The sequence below is a fragment of the Vipera ursinii genome, assembly GCF_947247035.1.
Source record: "Vipera ursinii genome assembly, chromosome: Z".
Lineage (NCBI taxonomy): Eukaryota > Metazoa > Chordata > Lepidosauria > Squamata > Viperidae > Vipera > Vipera ursinii.
Window position 1 is genome coordinate 3,352,109 of NC_139517.1, and position 21,312 is coordinate 3,373,420.

The following is a 21,312-nucleotide window of genomic DNA, read 5'->3' on the forward strand; positions in this document are numbered from 1 at the left end:
GAATGCTGGACAGCTGACTCACACTTACGACGGTGGCCGCGTCCCAAGGTCGAGGGATTTCCCCTTTGGCGACCTTCTGGCAAGCAAAGTCAATGGGGGGGGGGGAGGAAAGCGTGATTCACTTAACAACCAGGACAAGAAAAGTCATAAAAATGGGGTAAAACCCACTTCACAAAGTTCTCATTTAGCAACATAAAACTTTGGGCTCGACTGTGGTCGTAAGTTGTAGGATTACCTGTAATACGCTGGACAGCGTGACCCATGTTTATCGGACACCTGGAGATGAAAACATCGAACTAGCCGAGATGTTTTAATCTGGGTTGGTGTGCAGAGAGGGAAGGGGTGGGATGGATGACCTCACTGGGTCCCTTGCAGGATTCTAAAGTTCTATGACACACTTTTGGAGAAAGGGGAGGGCTGGCTGTCTCTCTCTTTTCACCCTCTCCTGGGTGTGTGTGTGTGTGTGTCTGTGTGTTAGAGGGTAACTAAAACCAGTACACAACCATTTTTAACCATATTAAAATTTTAATTGTAATTTTATGTTAATTGGGTTTTAATTGGAGTTTAACAGGGGGTGTTATTTTATTCAAGGACTAAATTTAATTAATTTTAATTGTCCTTAACTTCTGTAATTGTATGGTTGTTTTGTTATTTTAAATTCCTCGTGAACCGCCCTGAGTCCTACGGGAGAAGGGCGGTATATAAGTCCAATAAACATAAACGTATTGATTTTTTAAAAAAAAAAACGTTTTACATTATTAACCAAAACGGAGTTTGGCCAATTTTGGAGGAACTCTGGAAAAAAGACGGATTTTTTTTATTTATTTTTTTTATTTTATTTATTTATTTATTTTTATTTATTTATTTGTTGTTGTTTTTAAAAAAAAAAACTGGCTTCACGTAAAAGGCCCTAGGATGGAAGAGACTTAATCCACTTCTGAAACTGGATTTGCAAGCCGTTGTGGAAAGAAAAAAGGAAAAGAAAAAAAAAAAACCACTCTGCACATGCTCAGGGGATGGTGGCTTTCCTGGAAAACTCCAAAAGTCAGAAATGGAAAAGAAGAGCTAGGTACTAGGTGTGCTTCAAATGGGTGGAATAGAATAGCAATAAAGGATCTGTAAAAGGGAGTCTGGGTTGCTACTAGCTTTTTATCCCCTCCAATTTGTGTGGTTGTGTGTGTGTGTGTGTGTGTGTGTTGTGTACAGCACAGTACTTTCAATTTGCCTCGTTCTGGGCGCGACTTCCTGTTTTTCGGACTGACTCGGTTGCCTCTTTTCTTGCACAGCGACTTCTTTCCCATCTGTATTTCCGGGCTTCTGAAAAAGAGGCCGTTTTGTTTTTTGTTTTTTTAGCAGCTCCAGGAAACCAAACAGCAAATACAGTCAGTCCTCGACTTACGACCGCAATTGAACCCAACGTTTCCGTCGCTAAGGGAGACGGCCGTGAAGCGAGCGCCGCTCCATTTTACGATGGTTGTGAAGTGAATCGCAGCAGTTGTTAAACGGGTAACGCCGCCTTTAAGCGTCTGAGTTTGGATTACGTGTCCGTGGGGATGCTGCGACGGTCGTAAGTGCGAAAAAGGGTCAGAGGTCGCTTTTTTCGGTTACTCCGAATGGTAACTTGGAAGTAACTTTGAATGGTGGCTAAAGGAAGGATTGTAAGTTGACCTGTCACTTTGACATAAGTAAGTTGACATCGAGTGAGCTTGCGTAGGGCAGCAGTTGAAGAAACAATTCCAGAAACAATCATTGGGGTAAACCAGCATTCTCTGTTTTGAGAAATTCCTTCCTTCCTTCCTTCCTTCCTTCCGTCCTTCCTTTATCTCCCTTCCTCTATTATTCCTTCCTTCCTTCCTTCCGTCCTTCCTTCCTTCCTTCCTTAATTTCCTTTCTATTATTCCTTCCTTCCTTCCGTCCTTCATTTCCCTTCCTCTATTATTCCTTCCTTCCTTCCTTCCTTCTTTCCTTCCTTAATTTCCCTTCTATTATTCCTTCCTTCCTTCCGTCCTTCATTTCCCTTCCTCTATTATTCCTTCCTTCCTTCCTTCCTTCCTTCCTTCCGTCCTTCATTTCCCTTCGTCTATTATTCCTTCCTACCTTCCTTCCTTCCTTCCTGCTTTTCCTTCCTTCCATTTCTTTTAGCTCTTTTGATGTTCTTCCTTCTTTTTCTCCACTTTTCCTTCCTTCTTCCTTCCCTGTTTTTTCATTTATCACTTTTCTTCCTCTCTTTTATGTCCCTTTTTTCTTTCCTCCCTCCTTCCCTTTTCTTCCCCTCCTTTTCTTTTTATTCCGTACGTTCCGTCCCTCTCTTCCTTCACCCCCCCTCTCCATTTTTCTAACTTTCCGTCCTTCTATGTCCCCCCTTTCCATCCCTCCTTCCTTTTTTGCTTTCCTTCCTTCTTCTTTTATCACTTTCCTTCCTTCCTTTCCATTTTTTTTCTTTTTCCACTTTTCTTCCTTCTCTCTGCCGCATGTCACTTTTTTCTTTCCTCCCTCCCTCCCTCCCTTTTCCTTTTTTCCTTCCTTTTTTCTGTTCATTCCATTTTTCACTTCCTCCCTCCCTCTCTCCCTCCCTCCTTTTCCTTCCTTCTCTCCCTTCTTCCTTTTCCTTCCTTCCTTCCCTCCTTTTCCTTCCTTCTTCCTTTTCCTTCCTCTCCTTCCTTCCTTTTCCCTTTCTTTTTTCCCTTTTTCCTTCCCTTCCTCCTCTCCTTCTTCCCTCCCTCCTTCCCTCATCCTTTCCTCCCTCCCTCCTTTTCCTTCCTTCTTCCTCTCCTTCCTTCCTTTTCCCTTTTTTTTTCCCTTCCTCCCTCTTCCCTTCCTCCTCTCCTTCTTCCCTCCCTCCCTCCCTCCTTTTCCTTCCTTTTCCCTTTCTTTTTTCCCTTTTTCCTTCCCTTCCTCCTTCTTCCCTTCCTCCTCTCCTCCTTCCCTCCTCCTTTCCTCCCTCCCTCCTTTTCCTTCCTTCTTCCTTTTCCTTCCTTTTCCCTTTCTTTTTTCCCCTTTTCCTTCCCTTCCTCCTCTCCTCCTTCCCTCCTCCTTTCCTCCCTCCCTCCTTTTCCTTCCTTCTTCCTTTTCCCTTTCTTTTTTCCCCTTTTCCTTCCCTTCCTCCTTCTTCCCTTCCTCCTCTCCTCCTTCCCTACTCCTTTCCTCCCTCCCTCCTTTTCCTTCCTTCTTCCTTTTCCTTTTTCCTTCCCTCCCTCCCTCTTCCCTTCCTCCTCTCCTTCTTCCCTCCCTCCTTCCCTCATCCTTTCCTCCCTCCCTTCGCTCCCTCATGATCATCCCTCCATTTCCCTTCCTTCCTCTTTTTCCCCTTCTTTCGAGCAGGAACTCCTTCAGGGAAGCGACGGGCAACCTCCTCGCCGGGACTCACCCGCCCTCTCCCCCTCCCCCTCCCCCTCCCCCTCCCTCCCAGGGCCCCGGCGAGATCGCGCGCGCAACTCTCGCGGTGCTGAGCCCCTCCTCCGGCAGGCTGGCAGTCCTCGCCTGGCCCAGCAGAGGGCGCCCGCTCCCCCTCCTCCCCCGCCCTCCCAGGCCCGGAGTGGCGCCCCGCCAGGTTGCCAAGGGGGCGGTCGGTCGGCGCGCGGCAAGCGGAGCTGCGCGGGATCCAAAGGAGGCCGACCTACCATGCAAAGAGGGCTGCTCTACGCCCGTCCGGCTTGGAGTCGCTTTATGAGGATGAGCAGCAGCAGCAGCAGCGCGGCGGCCGGCCGCTCCCTGGCCGAGAAAGTGGCCCTGGTGACGGCCTCCACCGACGGGTAAGGCTTCGCACCGCTGGGGACTGCAACTCCCAGAATGCACCGGGGTTTGGCTGCCGGGTGGTGTCGCCTGCGACCCTTCTAGGGAGGGGATGCTGGGAGTTGTAGTTTCCCCCCCTCCCAGATCTGGAGGAGGCGGGTTGGGGGGGGAAGACAATAGAAGAGATGGCCAGCTTGGAAAGAGCTACTCCTGGAGGGGGAGGGGGAGGGGGAGGAAGCACTTTGCACTCCCCCAGAGGCACTGGAGAGTGCAAAAGTTGGGTTGAAACTTAACATGAAGAAAACCAAGGTCGTGGCATCCGGCCCTCTCAATTCCTGGCAAATAGATGGGGAAGAAATGGAGGTAGTGACAGATTTTATTTTCCTGGGCTCCACGATCACCGCAGACGGGGACTGCAGCCAAGAAATTGAAAGACACTTGCTCCTGGGGAGGAAAGCCACGGCAAATCTAGACAGCACACTAAAAAGCAGAGACGTCTCCCTGCCAACAAAAGTGCGTATAGTCAAGGCTATGGTCTTCCCAGTTGCAATGTATGGCAGTGAAAGCTGGACCGTGAGAAAGGCTGAGCGCCAAAGAATTGAGGCCTTTGAACTATGGTGCTGGAGAAGACTCCTGCGAGTCCCTTTGACTGCAAGGTGATCAAACCGGTCAGTCCTAGAGGAGATCAACCCTGACTGCTCTTTAGAAGGCCAGATCCTGAAGCTGAAACTCAAATACTTTGGCCACCTAATGAGAAGGAAGGACTCACTGGAGAAGAGCCTCATGCTGGGAAAGGTTGAGGGCAAGAGAAGAAGGGGACGACAGAGAAGGAGGTGGCTGGATGGAGTCACTGAAGCAGGAGGCGTGAGCCTAAACGGACTCCAGAAGATGGTAGAGGACAGGAAGGCCTGGAGGAACGTTGTCCAAAGGGGTCGCGATGGGTCGGACACGACTTTGCAGCTAACAACAACAGAGGCACTCTTGCGCACCCAGCCTAGCGTTCGCATTCCCAGTCCTTGCTCGAGAAAGGTTCTGTAAGTGGAACAAAAAGAAATCCGTTTTTTAGCCTAACTACCTGTTGCTCTCTCGCTTTTGCAATCAGCGTTTGCGTCAGGGGCGAATTTCACGGGCAAGCGTGGGAACCGTGTACACAGATGGGAATTCCTGGAGGAGGGAATAAGGGGGAGTGTACAGGAATGATGGGTGCCTTCCTGAGGATGTGGAATGGCTCTGTTGTCCGATTTTGATTGGCTAACAAACTTCGGAAAGCAATGCTGGCAACTTTCTAAGGCGGGTCTTCAGAGTTGGGCCTTGGATGACTGGTGGACTTCAACTCCCAGAATTCCTCCAGCCAGGCACGCTGGCTGAGGAATCCTGGGAGTTGAAGTCCACCAGTCATCCAAGGGCCAACTCTGAAGACCCCCTTGTTCTAAGGGGTGGCACTTCTCCGCCGGCCTGTTTTACTTGGTCAATTAAAGCACTTTTTCCTCAAGAAGCCTCCGCTTGATTAGACTTTTAATGGCATCTCCAATTTAAGCAAGGGCCTGGGACCCTACATTTCAAATTAACCCTTTAAAAAGAGACAAGGAGGCAATTCTTGCAGTTCTGCTGAAAATATGACTGTGTCTGTGTGTTCCCTCCTTCTCCTTCCTTCTTTCCTTCCCTGTTCCTTCCTTATCCTTCCTTCTCTCCCTCCCTCCCACCTTCCTTCCTTCCTTCCTTCCTTCCTTCCTTCCTTCCTTCCTTCCTTCCTTCCTTCCTTCCTCTCCCTCTTGCCCTCCATCTCTTCTCTTCCTTCCTATCTTCCTTCCTTCCCTCCCTTCCTTCCTTCCTTCCTTCCTCTCCCTCTTGCCCTCCATCTCTTCTCTTCCTTTCTTCCTTCCTTCCTTCCTTCCTTCCTTCCTTCCTTCCTTCCTTCCTTCCTCTCCCTCTTGCCCTCCATCTCTTCTCTTCCTTTCTTCCTTCCTTCCTTCCTTCCTTCCTTCCTTCCTTCCTTCCTTCCTCTCCCTCTTGCCCTCCATCTCTTCCTTCCTTCCTTCCTTTCTTTCTCCCTTCCCTCTTTTCTTTGACCGTTGAAAGGGATCGACCCAGTTTGCTCCTTTTAAATAAATTATTTTGGCATCCTTTGCAGACCAGCCGAGGTACACACAGGACTTTGGAGGAGGAAAACATTCAAACATTGAGGATTAATAGTTGATGTTTTAACCGAAAGAAGCCTTTGGACCTTGGCACAATCTTCTCTGATTGATTGGGCTATAAAATCTAAATTCAGAATAAGATTTCTTTTGGAGAAAACATGGATGGATTATAGTCTTAGCTCTATTAACTTTCATGATAGTTTAGTGTTTCTCAACCGTGGCAATTTTAAGAACTGTGGTCTTAAATTCCCTTTTCTTTCTTTCTTTCTTTCTTTCTTTCTTTCTTTCTTTCTTTCTTTCTTTTTCATTCTTTCTTTCTCTCTCTCTCTCTCTCTTTCTTTCTTCTCTTCCTTCCTTTTCCTTTGTTCCCTTTCCTTCTTTCCTTTCCTCCTTTTCTCTTTCTTTCTTTCTTTTTCTTTCTTTCCCTCCCTCCCTCCCTCCCCCCCTTCCTTCTCTTCTTTCCTTTCCTCCTTTTCCTTCCTTCCTTTCTTTCTTTCTTTCTTTCTTTCTTTCTTTCTTTCTTTCTTTCTTTCTCTCTCTCTCTCTCTCTCTCCCTCTCTTTCTTTCTTCTCTTCCTTCCTTTTCCTTTGTTCCCTTTCCTTCTTTCCTTTCCTCCTTTTCTCTTTCTTTCTTTCTTTCTTTTTCTTTCTTTCCCTCCCTCCCTCCCTCCCTTCCTTCTCTTCTTTCCTTTCCTCTTCTTTCTTTCTTTCTTTCTTTCTTTCTTTCTTTCTTTCTTTCTTTCTTTCTTTCTTTCTTTCTTTCTCCCACCTTTATTATTTTATAAGTAACTCAGTAATGAGTTTTTTTCCAGTTTCTTCCTGGAAGCATGGATCAAAGATGCAATTACCTGCAACTTAATGAATTTCTATTTTTGTATGCACCTGTTTTGTGACCTAATTAAATTGAATTAGTATTATATTTACATGATGGCAGAACAAAACATTCCTTTTTCACGCTCCTTCAGCCAAGCCTTCAGACCTTGCAGTCCTTTTTTCCTTTCTAGCCTCCCATATTTTTTGAGTAAATTCCACTTCAGGCTACGTTTCTGAAATGCCTTAAAAACCACATCATTTCACCATGTTGTAGTTTTCGATGCTAGCCAGCCAGGTGTGGAAGTTGTCGATCTGGCTGATCTGGATTGGAGAAAGCTCTTCTCAGGGATGTAATTTCAGACCTGAATCACTGAAATGAAGGTCTATGCCGTATACAGATAATCCTCACTTAATGACTGCCGTTACTTCAAGCAGTCGTTAAGTGAGGACCAGCTGAAGGTATATACCTTCAGTATATCCCTGAGGCAGACTCAGAAAAAGTTACTTGCGACTCCTCAAAGTTACAACGGCTACACACACACACACACACACACACACACAATAGTCACCCAATCGCATTTCGGACTCACATTTACGACCACCCGCAGCATCCCATGGTCACGTGACCCACAATTTGCTCCTGTTTTTGGCCCTTTTCTGACAGAAAAAAATGGCAAAAGCAAAAAAAAGCCTCCCATATGATAGGCTGGATTCACTCAACGGCCATGCGGTACACACAATGACTTACAGACCGTTGTAAAAAAAAAAAACAGTTGTCAAAATCGAAACAGGTCCTCTGGTGACTCGCTTAATGACCGCAATGACTTATGAGGAAAATTCCGGTCTCAATGGTTATATGTTGAGGACTAGCTGCATGGTGTGGCTTTGTTAAGTCTCAGTTTCTAATTGTTTGTCTGATTGTAAAAAATATATATATGGCAAAACAGAAACTTGTTTTTCAGCTCTATGAGGCAATTTTGCCTGTCCTCAAAAATTACTGAAATTTGGACTGGTTCAGAAAGGAGCCAGAGTCGCGTTTGAGGGTTTTTTAAAAAAAATACTGATATATCTTCCAATTTTAGACATTTTTCTAGTGTTTTCACATGTTTTCTAACTTGGAACACCAGGTGGCCCTTGACTTACAACTGTTCGTTTAGTAACCGTTCAGAGTTACAACGGCACTAAAGAAGTAACGTACGATAGGTTTTTGCACTTAACGACCGTTGCGACATCTCTCTGGTCACGTGATCGAAATTTGGACACTTGGTGACTGACTCATATTTATTTAATTTAATTTAATTTAATAATATTTCTATACCGCCCTTCTCCCTGAGGACTCAGGGCGGTTCACAGGGCAAGAGTAAAATACAAAATACAAATATTAAAAGGAAATTAAATAATTGCCCAATTTTAAAACAATTGATATACAATTATAAAACCCCAAAGATAAAATTAAGAATACAAAAATAAAAAACCCCCACCAATCCCCATCAGGCTAGGCCGGCTTGTACAAACAAAAACGTCTTGAGATCGCGACGAAAGGAGCGAAGATCGGGCGCCATCCGGAGCTCTATGACCGTTGCGGTGTCCCTTAGTCATGCGATCGCCTTTTGCAACCTTCCGACAAGCAAAGTCAGACTCACTTAACAACCGTGTCACTAACTGAACCATTGCAGTGATTCGCTTAAGAACCGTGGCAAGACATGTCGTCAAAGGGGAGAAAATCTCACTTCACGACCGTCTTGCCTAGCAACGGAAATGTTAGGCTCAGTTGCGGTCGTAAGTCGAGGACAACCTATCTCCTTTTCCATTCGCGTAGCCAAGCCAGATTCACTTAAATCCGTTAATCCACTGGAGCGATTCTCTTTAACAGCCGCGGCTAGATAGGTTGCAAAATGAGGCAAAACTCACTTTGCAACCCGTCTTGCTTAGCAGAGAGTCCTGAAGAATTACACGATTAAGACTCGCATTGCCAAATAAATCCCATTATTGCGTTTTCTCTCCTGGCAGAATCGGCCTCGCCATCGCACGCCGGCTGGCCCAGGACGGGGCTCATGTGATGGTGAGTAGCCGCAAGCAGGCCAACGTGGACCGGACAGTGGCCGAATTGCAAGCCGAGAATCTCAGCGTGTCAGGCTTGGTGTGCCACGTGGGGAAGGCTGAAGACCGGCAACGCCTAGTGGATACGGTAAGAGTGCCCCCCCCTCCGTGGCGCATCTTGCCCCATTGGGTCATGACACACATAGGAGACGAGAGGAGAGAATAAGAAATAAGAATAGAAATAGAAATAGAAATAATACACATAGAAATAGAAACAGAAATAGAATAGAAATAAGAATTTTTGTTGTTGTTAGCTGCGAAGTCGTGTCCGACCCATCGCGACCCCATGGACAACGTTCCTCCAGGCCTTCCTGTCCTCTACCATCTGGAGTCCATTTAAGCTCACGCCTCCTGCTTCAGGGACTCCATCCAGCCACCTCCTTCTCTGTCGTCCCCTTCTTCTCTTGCCCTCAACCTTTCCCAGCATTAGGCTCTTCTCCAGTGAGTCCTTCTTTCTCATTAGGTGGCCAAAGTACTTGAGTTTTAGCTTCAGGATCTGGCCTTCTAAAGAGCAGTCAGGGTTGATCTCCTCTAGGACGGACCGGTTTGATCACCTTGCAGTCCAAGGGACTCGCAGGAGTCTTCTCTTAGTTCAAAGGCCTCCATTCTTTGGCGCTCAGCCTTTCTTATGGTCCAACCTTCACAGCCATAGAAATAAGAATAGAATTAGAAATTAGAAATTAGAATAGAATAGAAGAATAGAATAGAATAGAAGATATAGAATAGAAAATAGGGAATAGAATAGAATAGAATAGAATAGAATAGAATAGAAGAATAGAATAGAATAGAATAGAATAGAATAGAATAGAATAGAATAGAATAGAATAGAATAATAGAATAGAAAAGAATAATAGAATAGAATAGAATAATAGAATAGAATAGAATAGAATAGAATAATAGAATAGAATAGAATAGAATAGAAGAATAGAATAGAATAGAATAGAATAATAGAATAGAATAGAATAGAATAATAGAATAGAATAGAATAATAGAATAGAATAGAATAGAATAGAATAGAAGAATAGAATAGAATAGAATAGAAGAATAGAATAGAATAGAATAGAATAGAATAGAATAGAATAGAATAGAATAGAATAGAAGAATAGAATAGAATAGAATAATAGAATAGAATAGAATAGAATAGAAGAATAGAATAGAATAGAATAGAAGAATAGAATAGAATAGAATAATAGAATAGAATAATTGAATAGAATAGAATAGAATAGAATATAGAATAGAATAGAATAGAATAGAATAGAATAATAGAATAGAATATAGAATAGAATAGAATAGAATAGAATAGAATAGAATAGAATAATAGAATAGAATAGAAGAATAGAATAGAATAGAATAGAATAGAATAGAATAGAATAGAAGAATAGAATAGAATAGAATAGAATAGAATAGAATAGAATAATAGAATAGAATAGAATAGAATAATAGAATAGAATAGAAGAATAGAATAGAATAGAATAGAATAATAGAATAGAATAGAAGAATAGAATAGAATAGAATAGAATAGAATAGAATAGAATAGAAGAATAGAATAGAATAGAATAGAATAATAGAATAGAATAGAATAGAATAATAGAATAGAATAGAAGAATAGAATAGAATAGAATAGAATAGAATAGAATAATAGAATAGAATAGAATAATTGAATAGAGTAGAATAGAATAGAATAATAGAATAGAATATAGAATAGAATAGAATAGAATAGAATAGAATCTGACTAAAAGGAATAGAATACTGAATAAAGAGATAAAAAGAATGGGATGGGATAGAATAGAATAGAATTAGAGAATAAACTGATTAAAAGGAATGGAATAGAATGGAATACAGAATAAAGAGAATAAAAAGAATAGAATAGTTTTTAAAATGATGGTGTTTAATTCCCAGCTCTTCTTCTTAGGCCGTTGAGCGCTACGGGGGAATTGATATTTTGGTGAGCAATGCCGCTGTGAACCCGTTCTTCGGAAATATCCTGGACGCCTCCGAGGAAGTCTGGGACAAGGTGAGAGCTTGCAGAAGGCGACCGGAGGAGAAAAAAAGATGGGTTTTGTAGTCCGAAGGGGGCACCCTGGCAGAAGCTTAATGTGCCCCCCCCCCACTTGTTGGAAGAATCGTCACAGCCGATCCAATGGGAAGGCCAAACGTCCCCAAGAGGCTGGAGATATGGACTGGGAAAAACAGTTGGGTACAAAACAAAAAACCCGCTTGCTTTTTCCGCTTTGTAAGCAGTCCTCGTTTAGCGACCATTTGGACTGATTCCCCCTGCCCCCAGAAAACGAGTTACAATCTGGTTCCAGAATTCTGACAACAGCACAAACACACACACAGAGAGAGAGAGAGAGCAGAAATGCACACATATATACAAACACAACAGATTTCCGGCACTTGGCAAGCCGTTCCCCTTTAAGGCTGGTTGCCATGTTGCTCGAAACTCATGACAGTGATTGATGACATTTTTTAATTTTATTTTTTGCCAGTTTCCAGGCTTTTCGGTAAGTTTCTGGCAAAAAAAAGGGAAAAAAAATAAAACCGCTCAGCAGAATACGTTGACTCGCTTTACGACCGCTGTGCTGGCTTTTACGACTCCCGTGTTCGCTTTATGTGCTTTGGTTTATGACCGGGGTGATCGCTTTTCAATGGCCACAGGAGAGAAAAAGGTGGTAAAATCAGGTCAGCAAAACCACCTGGGTGTCTTGTCTTAGCGGCTGTAATGACATATGACAGAAATTCAAGGTTGACTCAGCCTTCCATCCTTCCCAGGTAGGTAAAATGAGGATCCAGATTGTTGGGGGCAATAAGCTGACTTTGTAATAATGCCGCTTGGGGGGTGTATGAAAGCCCTAATAAGCAAGCATATACATAGAATGAAGGCTATTGCTAAGCACATTGGTTTGTGCTTAAATTGTAAGCCGCCCTGAGTCTTCGGAGAAGGGCGGGATATAAATGGGATTAAAATAAAAATAAAAATAAATAAATTCCTGCATGTACTGGTGTTTCTCAAAAATAAGACCGGATCTTTTTTTTTTTTGCCTCCGAAAGAGGCACCAGGTCTTATTTTCAGGATAGGCCTTACCTCACCTCCGGCACTGACAGCCCTACCCAGCCGGTCCACTTCTTCTGGGGCCGAAGTTCTGCAGCTGCATTCGGTCCTGCGTTTTGCAGTCAGGCCTTTCCGGAAGGCCTAAGCAGCCGAGTACCGAGCTATGGATTCAATCCATAGCTTGGTGCTCGGCTGCTGAGATCTTGTAGAACTGAGCTACGGATTGAACCCATAGCTCGGTTCTCAGCTGCAGAGGCCTTCAGGAAAGTCCCATGACTGAGAAATGCAGGCCTGGCTGCAGAAGAGGCCTCAGAAGGAGAAGTGGGCTGGCGAGGAGAGGTCTGACCGCCAGGTAAGTGGGTGCAGGGCAGGTGGGGCAGATCCACAGATATCCATCCCCGCCCTAGCTTGATTTCTAGGTGTGTGTCTCACCCCAAAACTAGGGCCTATTTTGGGGGTAGGGCTTATATTAGGCCCACCCCCCAAAATCAAGTTAGGGCTTATTGTTGGTGTAGGCCAGGGGTCTTCAAACGTGGCCCTTTTATGACTTGTGGACTTCAACTCCCAGAATTCCTCACCCAGCATGCCTGGCTGAGGAATTCTGGGAGTTGCAGTCCACAAGCAGGGGTCTTCAAACTTGGCCCTTTTATGACTTGTGGACTTCAACTCCCAGAATTCCTCACCCAGCATGCCTGGCTGAGGAATTCTGGGAGTTGAAGTCCACAAGTCATAAAAGGGGCCAAGTTTGAAGACCCCCCTGGTGTAGGCCTTACTTACAGCGAAACACCGGTATTACGGTTGTAAGTCCTACGTGTATTTTTTTTTCTTCAGATATTCAATATCAACGTAAAGGCAACAGCATTGCTGGCCCGTCTGGTGGTTCCTCACATGGAGAAGAGGGGGTGAGTATTCCGTGACAGCATTAATGTTCTGGGGGGTCTTTTTCCCTCTTAATTTGTATACAGCCGGTCCCCGTTCATTTGACGTTACGACGGCGCTGAAAAAAGGGACCTGTGACCGTTTTTCACACTGACGAGCCTTGCAGCATCCTTCCCCACCCCCCATGGTCACGGGATCAAAATTCAGGCACTTACCGACTCACGTTTGTGACCGTTGCCATGTCCCTTTTGCGTCCTTTTGCCGAGCAAAGTCAGTAGGAAAAATCTGGTTGTGAACCAGATTTGCTTAACAACCTGACTTAAGAGCTGCAAGCGCATCGCTTAATTGTGGCAAGAAAGGTCGAAAAAAGGGGCCACAACTCGCTTAACTGTCTCACTTAGCAATGGAAGGTTTGCACTCAATTGTCGTAAGTCGAGGACTTCCTGCACAGTTCTGTCTTTCAGTTTAAAGCCAGGAGGGGGGGGGAATTCACTCAATGCAAACATGTAGTTTGCCTATATTCTGGTTTCGTTTGGGCTGGAAAATATTGGTTTTTTTTTCCTCTTTCTTTTTTCTCTTTGTCCATTTTCTGATCAGCTTTGACTACCTCTACTGGTGTTTCTTTTCTTTCTCGTGACAACCATTTCAAGTTTCTAGTCCTCTGTGAATTTCGCCAGCCCTTTGAAAGTTGCTCTGTCTTAAGCCCTCTTCTGTTCTCTGAAGTTGCTAAAAAGAAAAATTAAGACCCTAATTCTGATAAATCCCTGGCCTTTACGAAGGAGGGGAGGGTCCTTTTTGAAAAGAGGTAGATTTCGCACTCGAGCCTGCATGCATGAGAAGCTCAACAAATTCTCAGTCGCCCTGGCCTCAGGATCTCCAAAAAAAAAAAAAAATGAAAGCTATTTCCTTGCTTCAGAATATTTATTTCATTTCACATTTAGGTTCTTAAAAGCTTCTTTTCAGTAGATTAGGGAGATATTCCAGAATCCTAATTATTGTTCACAACAGCCCTGTGAGGTAGGTTGGAAGAGGAATGGTGGTGATTGATGTTCCAGGTGAATAAAGGAATACGAGAGGGGAATTAAAAAGGGGAAAAAAAATAATGTTTCTGCATCTCTCGATTCCTTGCTTTGTTCCAGAAGCGGATCCATCGTGATCGTGTCATCCGTTGCTGGATATGCACCGTTTCCAGTGAGTTGAGCACATCCTTTTTTACCTATTTCGCGTCTCTCCGGCGGTCTCTGAAGATGGCATAAAGCAGGGATAGACAACCTTTTGGCTCTTTCATGACTCGTGGACTTCAACTCCCAGAATTCCCGAGCCAGCCACGCTGAGGAGAAATGGAGAGGTTTCCAAGCTGAGCCATGCTGGCTCGGGAATTCTGGGAGTTGAGGTCCACGAGTCATAAAAGAGCCAAGGTTGCCTACCCCTGGCCTAGGCCTAGGCCACTTTATAACTGGTGGACTTCAACTCCCAGAATTCCCGAGCCAGCCACGCTGAGGAGAAATGGAGAGGTTTCCAAGCTGAGCCATGCTGGCTCGGGAATTCTGGGAGTTGAGGTCCACGAGTCATAAAAGAGCCAAGGTTGCCTACCCCTGGCCTAGGCCTAGGCCACTTTATAACTGGTGGACTTCAACTCCCAGAATTCCTGAGCCAGCCACGCTGAGGAGAAATGGAGAGGTTTCCAAGCTGAGCCATGGCTGGCTCGGGAATTCTGGGAGTTGAGGTCCACGAGCTGTAAAAGAGCCAAGGTTGCCTACCCCTGGCATAAAGGAATTAGGCTTCTGAATGGGAGCCAGCCTCTTTTACACAGCAGCGAAAAAGGCAAATGCAATTGCCTGGCCTCATCAACAGAAGTTGATTCTCCAAATTAGGAGAAATAAATGATTCCCTTTTTTTTCTGTCCTCCCAGTTTCAGGAGAAAGATTCAGAGAGATGAGATTAGGGAAGAGTAAATAACTGGGATGACTCTTTTAAATAGGATGGATGGACGATAGATAGATATAGACAGATTTGATAGATCAATGGATGGATAGATATAAATAAGATTGATAGATACATACAGATACATAGATACATGTATAAGATGGATATATAAGAGAGATAGACACAGATAAACATGGATGGATGATAAAGATGGGCAGATAGAAACTGATGATAGATTGACAGACACAGAAATATATTTATTTATTTTATTTTATTTTATTACATTTATATACCGCCCTTTCCCGAAGGACTGATAATAGGTGACGGATGGATGAATGGATAGATAATAAATAGAGAAGATAGATATAAATAGAGATGATAGACACAACAGATAGACGACAGACAGATAAACAGGGATGGATGGATGATAAAGATGGATGGATAGATTGACAGACACAGGTAAGATATAATAGTTGGCTGACGGATGGATGAATAGATAGATGATAGTTACAGGAGAGAGATATAAATAGATAAGATAAGACTAGAGCAGGGGTGTCAAACTGCCGGCCCGTGGGCCGGATGCGTCATGCGGAAGCCACACCCACCCCATCGCGTCAATGGCAAAATTGTCCCGATAACGTTGCGCGACATCGCGGGTTTGACATGTCTGGACTAGAGAGAGAGGCAGGCAGACAGACAGACACAGCTAAATAGAAAGGGACGGATGGATAATAGGTAGGTAGACAGACAGACAGATAGATCTGAGGAGGGCCGTAAAAAAAAAGAGGCCAAATGCTTCTCATAAAGGTAAAGGTTCCGCCGCACATGCGTGCTAGTCGTTTCCGACTGGTGCTCATCTCCGTTTCAAAGCCAAAGAGCCAGCGCTTGTCCGAGGACGTCTCCGTGGTCATGTGGCCGGCATGACTAGACGCCAAAGGCGCACGGAATGCTGTTACCTTCCCACCATAGTGGTCCCTATTTTTCTACTTGCATTTTTTACGTGCTTTCGAACTGCTAGGTTGGCAGAAGCTGGGACGAGTAACAGGCGCTCACTCTGCTACGCGGCACTCGGGATTCGTCCCGCCAAACTGCCGACCTTCTGATCGACAAGCTCAGCGTCCTAACCCACTGAGCCACACCGCGTCCCTATAAATAAGGCACACCTAATTTTGCTTCCTCCGCCTCTTCTCTGCTAGAACTTAGGGCCTTACAACGTCAGCAAGACCGCTCTCCTGGGCTTGACCCGCAACCTGGCCATCGAACTGGCCCCACGTAACATCCGTGTCAACTGTCTGGCGCCCGGCCTGATCCGCACGAAATTCAGCTCGGCTGTGAGTATCTTTAGGCAGGAAACAGATTGCAGAGGAATGTTTTCCCATCCTTGACCAGTTTAAGAGGGGTGGACTTCAACTCCCAGAATTCCCCAGCTGTGCTGTGCTGGGGAATTCTGGGAGCTGAAGTCCACCCGTCTTAAAAGCTGGCAAGGTTGGGAAACACCGCTTTTGAGAGTCGAGTAACGCAACGGCCCAGCGTAGGAGAAGATCTTTCCTGAATTGGTACCCCAAGCAAAACCAAACTTTAAAATGAGAAGTGGCGTTAATTTTATAATCGCTGGTTGTGCTCTAGCATCGCCGTCGCTTGCTTGTACAGGGGTAGTCCTCCGATTACGGCCGCATCTGAGCCCAAAATTTCTGTTGCTAAGTGAAACATTTTTTTAAGTGAACTGTGCTCCAGTTTGCGACCTTTCCTGCCACCGTCTGCTCCATTGTACGACCTTTCCTGCAGTTGTTCAATGAGTGACACGGTTCTTAAGCGAATCTGGGCTTCCCCGTTGACAAAAGGGGAATCCCCTGTTTCCCCGGGACGCTTCGACCGTCGTAAACGTGAATTATTTGCCAAGCGTCAGAATTTTGATCACGTAAACCACGGGCGAGGCTGCAAACCGTCGTTGAGCATGAAAAACGGTCATGCGTCTCTTTTGTCAGCGCCGTTGTAACTTTGAACGGTCACTAAATGGGCCGCCGTAAGTGGAGGACGGCCTCTGATTCCAAACAGCGGGACTCGCTACACCCCAAAATGGCGTTGGATGAAAAATCAACTCACACCTGTTTTCTTTCTCCGTAAAAAAACGTTTTCTCTTTAATATTGTGGGGAAAATAAATTTAAAATGAGAACTCCCAAAACAGGATCTAGGACAAGGCGATCTAGAATGATTAATCAGAAATGAAGCTTAATAATGAGGTGGAGGTTATTTGTAGATATTTGATTGTTATCTTCTAAAATTATCGAGAAATGTACTAATTTAAGGTTGACAAAAGAGAATATTATTGGTAGAAGAGAAAATCAAGGAAAGCGACTATGGGGAATATGGAAGTATAGCAACCAACTGTTATTGATTATTTGTAAATACAAACCCAGAGAACACAGTTTACCAAATATTTTTGATGGGGATGTGTAAAAAAAACACACCCCAATAAAACATATTTTTTTAAAAAAGGAAAAAAAATCAACTGACCTGTTTTTTCTCTCTGAAGCTTTGGGAGGATGAAAAGGCAGAAAGTTTAATGATGGAAGTCTTGCGGATAAAGAGGTAACTTGGGATAAACCATTGTTTTGCACTAAAATAAAGGGCTCAGAGATCTGATTTTTATAAACTTCTCGCAAATTTCAGCTGTTCTTTTTTTTGAGGGGATACGACACCTCGCTCCATTTTGGCAAAGGGGAAAAACGCCACAGCTAGCTACTCATTTTTTTAGATTTTATTTTAATTCTTTTGTTTAGCGGTGTACAATTACATAATAATCCCATTCAATTTGCATTTAGAATTAAATTACAACTTAATTTTAACTTGTTTGTCGGTATGTTTTAATTAAGTCATGATGGCATTTAACCTGAATTTATAATTACACATTTAATGCCATTAGAATTTTCCTAATTCTACTGATATTTGTAATTGAATTGCAATTTCATTTAGCTGATACCTAACAATTGTGTTGATATTTCAAAGTATGTTATATACGTTCATTTAACTTAAATTTATAATAATATTGCTGCTTATAACATAAGTTCATGTCACTCATGTTTATAATTATTTCCATGTTAATAACCTCATAATTTAACATATGCTGACATCATTTAACTTATATTTCTAATTATATTGATACTTACAATTAATACATAAGTTAATTTTATATACACACACACACACACAGTACATATACAAGTAGTTCTCGACTTACAACCACAAATGAGTCTGTTGCTAAGTGAGATATTTGTTAAGTGATTTTTGCCCAATTTTATGACTTTTTTTGCCACGGTTGTTAAGGGAAACCCTGCAGTTGTTAAGTTATTGATACAGTTGTTAAGTGAATCTGGCTTCCCCATTGACTGTGCATGTCAGAAGGTTGCAAAAGGGGGATCGCGTGACCCCAGGACACTGCAACTGTCATAAATATGAGTCAGGTGCCAAGCATCTGAACTTTGATCACGACTGTGGGGAGGCATCTGTCTATTTTATCCTATCTAGCTACCTAGCTATCTACTTTATCATCTATCTATCTATCTATCTATCTATCTATCTATCTATCTATCTATCTATCTAATCTATCTATATTTTATCTATTATATATCTACATGAAAGTGTACAATATTTTTCTACAAACAGGATCAATTTGTATGTGTGTGTGTGTATGTATATAGATGTGTGTGTCTATATGCACACACATATATACATACACATATTTACACGCGCACACATATACAAACACAGAAACTATATACATATAGTTTCAGACAAATGGTTGTCCAGTCTCTTCTTAAAAGCCTCCAGTGATGGAGCACCCACAACTTCTGGAGGCAAGCCGTTCCACTGATTAATTGTCCTCAAAGTTAGGAAGTTTCTCCTTCACTCCAGGTTGTAACTAACACACTATCCACACAAGCAACACATCACCCCTAAGCTTCCACCAGCAAACTAGGATGTTCTGGATCGGGGGGTCTTCAAACCTGGCCCTTTGATGACTTGTGGACTTCAACTCCCAGAATTCCTCAGCCAGTCACACGTGCCTGGCTGAGGAATTCTGGGAGTTGAAGTCCACAAGTCATCAAAGGGCCAAGGTTGAAGACCCCTGGTCTGGATGAAGGTAACAAATCCAACCTTGGGGGTCTCCTAAAGGCCCTCTGTCCACTAATCAGATCTTCTCTTCTCCCCCCCCTTCCAGACTCGGAGTCCCATTGGATTGTTCCGGCATCGTCTCTTTCCTTTGCTCCGCCGATGCCGACTATATCACCGGGGAGACGGTGGTGGTGGCTGGTGGCGTCACATCTCGTCTTTGATGAGGAAATCGTGGTGGCTTCCAGTTCAGCTAGGACAATGGATAGATAAACACATAGGGGTGCCCCAGAAATAAATTGTGGGGCTGATTGGGGGTGGTGGTGGTTAGGGGTCTCAGCAGCGCCCAGCTAGATGGTGATTGGATCAGCTTCAAGACAGAGGGAGGTCAACACTCTTTAAGAAGCTCCATTTTTGGTGCTAACCAGGTTTTATGTATCTCTGTGTGTGTGTGTCTGTGTGTGTGCGCGCGCTGTTGGATTTCGGGTGGAAAACGAGCAGAATGGCACACGGCTGAGGTTTAGGAATCTCTTTGCACACCTGCGCGCAAGGAGACCCCCATGTGTACAAGCTCGCTCCGAGCTGTGTTGAGGGGAAAGGTGGCTAGGTTGATCTTGGTTTGTTTAACTCCATACCTCTTGGATGTTGGGGAGGGGATGGGGATGCGGGGGAAGGGGGGGGGCTTCCCTAATGCTTCCTGGGATATTAGGCAAGGGTCTTTCCAGCAAGGGGCTGGGGTGTCTTCTTGGGAGAAAAAGCAGCTTGGATCGGCTTCAAAATGGGGGGAACAGCCAGAAATTGGGGTTACAAATATCACTGGTCTTCATTCCTGCCCTGCCTTGGTGCCTTGCGTGTAATAATTAAAATAAAGACATCGTTGGAATCGCACTTTTGTTGGTGTCTGTTGCTCTCTTCTGGGGGGAGGGGTGTCTGCACAGGAAGGGAACCCCAAAGCCCCCCTAAAGGGGTCCCACCGGACACAGAAAACCAACCGGGAGCCATCTCCCCTTTTTCTGATCTGATGCCAACGTCCCCTCTCTGCTTTTGGGTGTGGGGGGGGGCTGGTTTGCATATCCAGGGGAGACCCCTTCCTGCTTTCCCCCTCCCCACTTTCCCCCACTCCCAAGGGACTTTCCCTGGCACAGTCCCCCTCCCCACCCACCCCCTTACCCTGCTTCCATTCCTCCATCAGAATAAAAATCTCGGCTTCCTTTCTATCTCTCTCCGTCCTCAATTCCCCCCACACACACACTTCTTCCTTTCTGATTTGATCTGCCTCCTGGGGGGGTGGGGGGGGGCTCAGCGGCAGGAGCAGCGTGCCCCCCCCCCAATTCCTCCAGGTCCCTTCTTCTTTCCTTAGCCAGCTGCCTTCCCAAGCCCCTTCCCATTTATTTCGCCCCTGCCAGGGTGCCGGGGATGGAGGCGAGGAGGAAAACAATCCAGCCAGTTGCTTAAAAAAAAAAAACAAAAATTGGAAAAAATAAAATAAAATCTTCTGGGGGGGGGTGGGGTGGGCGGATCAGGGCTTCCCTCCCCCCCCCACCGCCCCCCCAGATCCTCAACTCTTGGTGCTGATTCAGCTTCGCTTGGCTTTTCATTTCAGCTCTCCATCCTTCTCTTGTCTCTCCATCCTTCTCTCTCTCTCTCTCTCTCCATCCTTCTCTCTCTCTCTCCATCCTTCTCTCTCTCTCTCTCTCCCCCTCCCGCCACCCCCCTCTTTCCCAGCCCCCTCCCTTTTTTTTCCCAGCCATGTCCCGTGCTTTTTCCTCCTCGCCCATCGTCTGCCTCTTTCCCTGATCCGTTTCAAACCCGCCTTACTTTTTCCCCCCCCCCATTCCAGGTTTTAAGGGGGCGCGGGCGAGGGGGTGTCCCGCAAGCTCTTTCCCCCCCCCCCCACCCATTAAGTCCCCCCCCCAGCCCACCCTCCTGCTTTCTCCATGGGGCTTTCTTTTTTCCTGGCCCCCACCCGCGGTATTCCCAGAGGAGATCCCCCCCTCCCCCCCCCTCTCCATCGATCTACCGGCTCTAAGCCTTGGGTGTGTCTCTGAAGCGCATCTGTGCGTTTCCAGATCTGGCTTTTCTTTTTTTTTATTAATTAATAAATAAATTCACCTCCCAGCCTGTTTCGTGGGAATTCGACACCGGGTAAGTGTGGGGGAATTATTCTGGGATATTCTCCGGGCGAGGAAGCTGTTGCTTTGGGTTTTTCCTGCATGCGGCGGTCGTTAAATGAAACCCAAGCTAATATATGTATGTGTGTGTATATATATATGTGTGTGTATATATATATGTGTGTGTGTATATATCTATATATCTATATATATCTATATCTATATCTATCTATATATATATATATATATGTATGTATGTATATATATATGTATATATGTATATGTGTGTGTGTGTGTGTGTGTGTGTGTGTGTCTATATTTCCGTCCATCAAACACACCGGATCTTCTCCTGTGCAGATCTGGTCTGTGTGTTTGTGTGTGTGTGTGTGTTTGGGGTGTGGGGGTGGGGTGTGTGTGTGTTGTGTTTGCAAGGCTGCTGAATTTGCCAAGC

At 44.7% G+C, this 21,312-nt stretch overlaps 1 protein-coding gene and 1 long non-coding RNA gene across 3 annotated transcripts in view; one reads left to right on the top strand and one right to left on the bottom strand.

Moving 5' to 3' along the window:
- Nucleotides 1-882: 882 nt before the first annotated feature.
- Nucleotides 883-21,312, bottom strand: part of LOC310649446 — a 313,283-nt gene continuing 292,853 nt past the window's right edge. Inside the window, exon 2 of the long non-coding RNA XR_014494233.1 lies at nt 883-1,785. This is a non-coding gene — a long non-coding RNA (uncharacterized lncRNA). The remainder of the gene's footprint in view (nt 1,786-21,312) is intronic.
- On the top strand, nt 3,409-19,707 carry LOC310649390 (dehydrogenase/reductase SDR family member 4-like). Of its 2 annotated transcripts, none has more exons than XM_083377791.1 (8): nt 3,409-3,752; nt 8,693-8,870; nt 10,695-10,796; nt 12,666-12,736; nt 13,853-13,904; nt 15,836-15,970; nt 17,174-17,229; nt 18,860-19,704. In XM_083377791.1, the coding sequence occupies exons 1-8, from the start codon at nt 3,622-3,624 to the stop codon at nt 18,972-18,974; spliced, it is 840 nt and encodes a 279-aa protein (XP_083233917.1). In that variant the 5' UTR covers nt 3,409-3,621; the 3' UTR covers nt 18,975-19,704. The 2 variants fall into 2 exon arrangements, with proteins under 2 accessions (XP_083233917.1, XP_083233916.1); XM_083377790.1 differs by lacking the exon at nt 3,409-3,752 and adding an exon at nt 4,608-4,766 and having other exon boundaries at nt 18,860-19,707.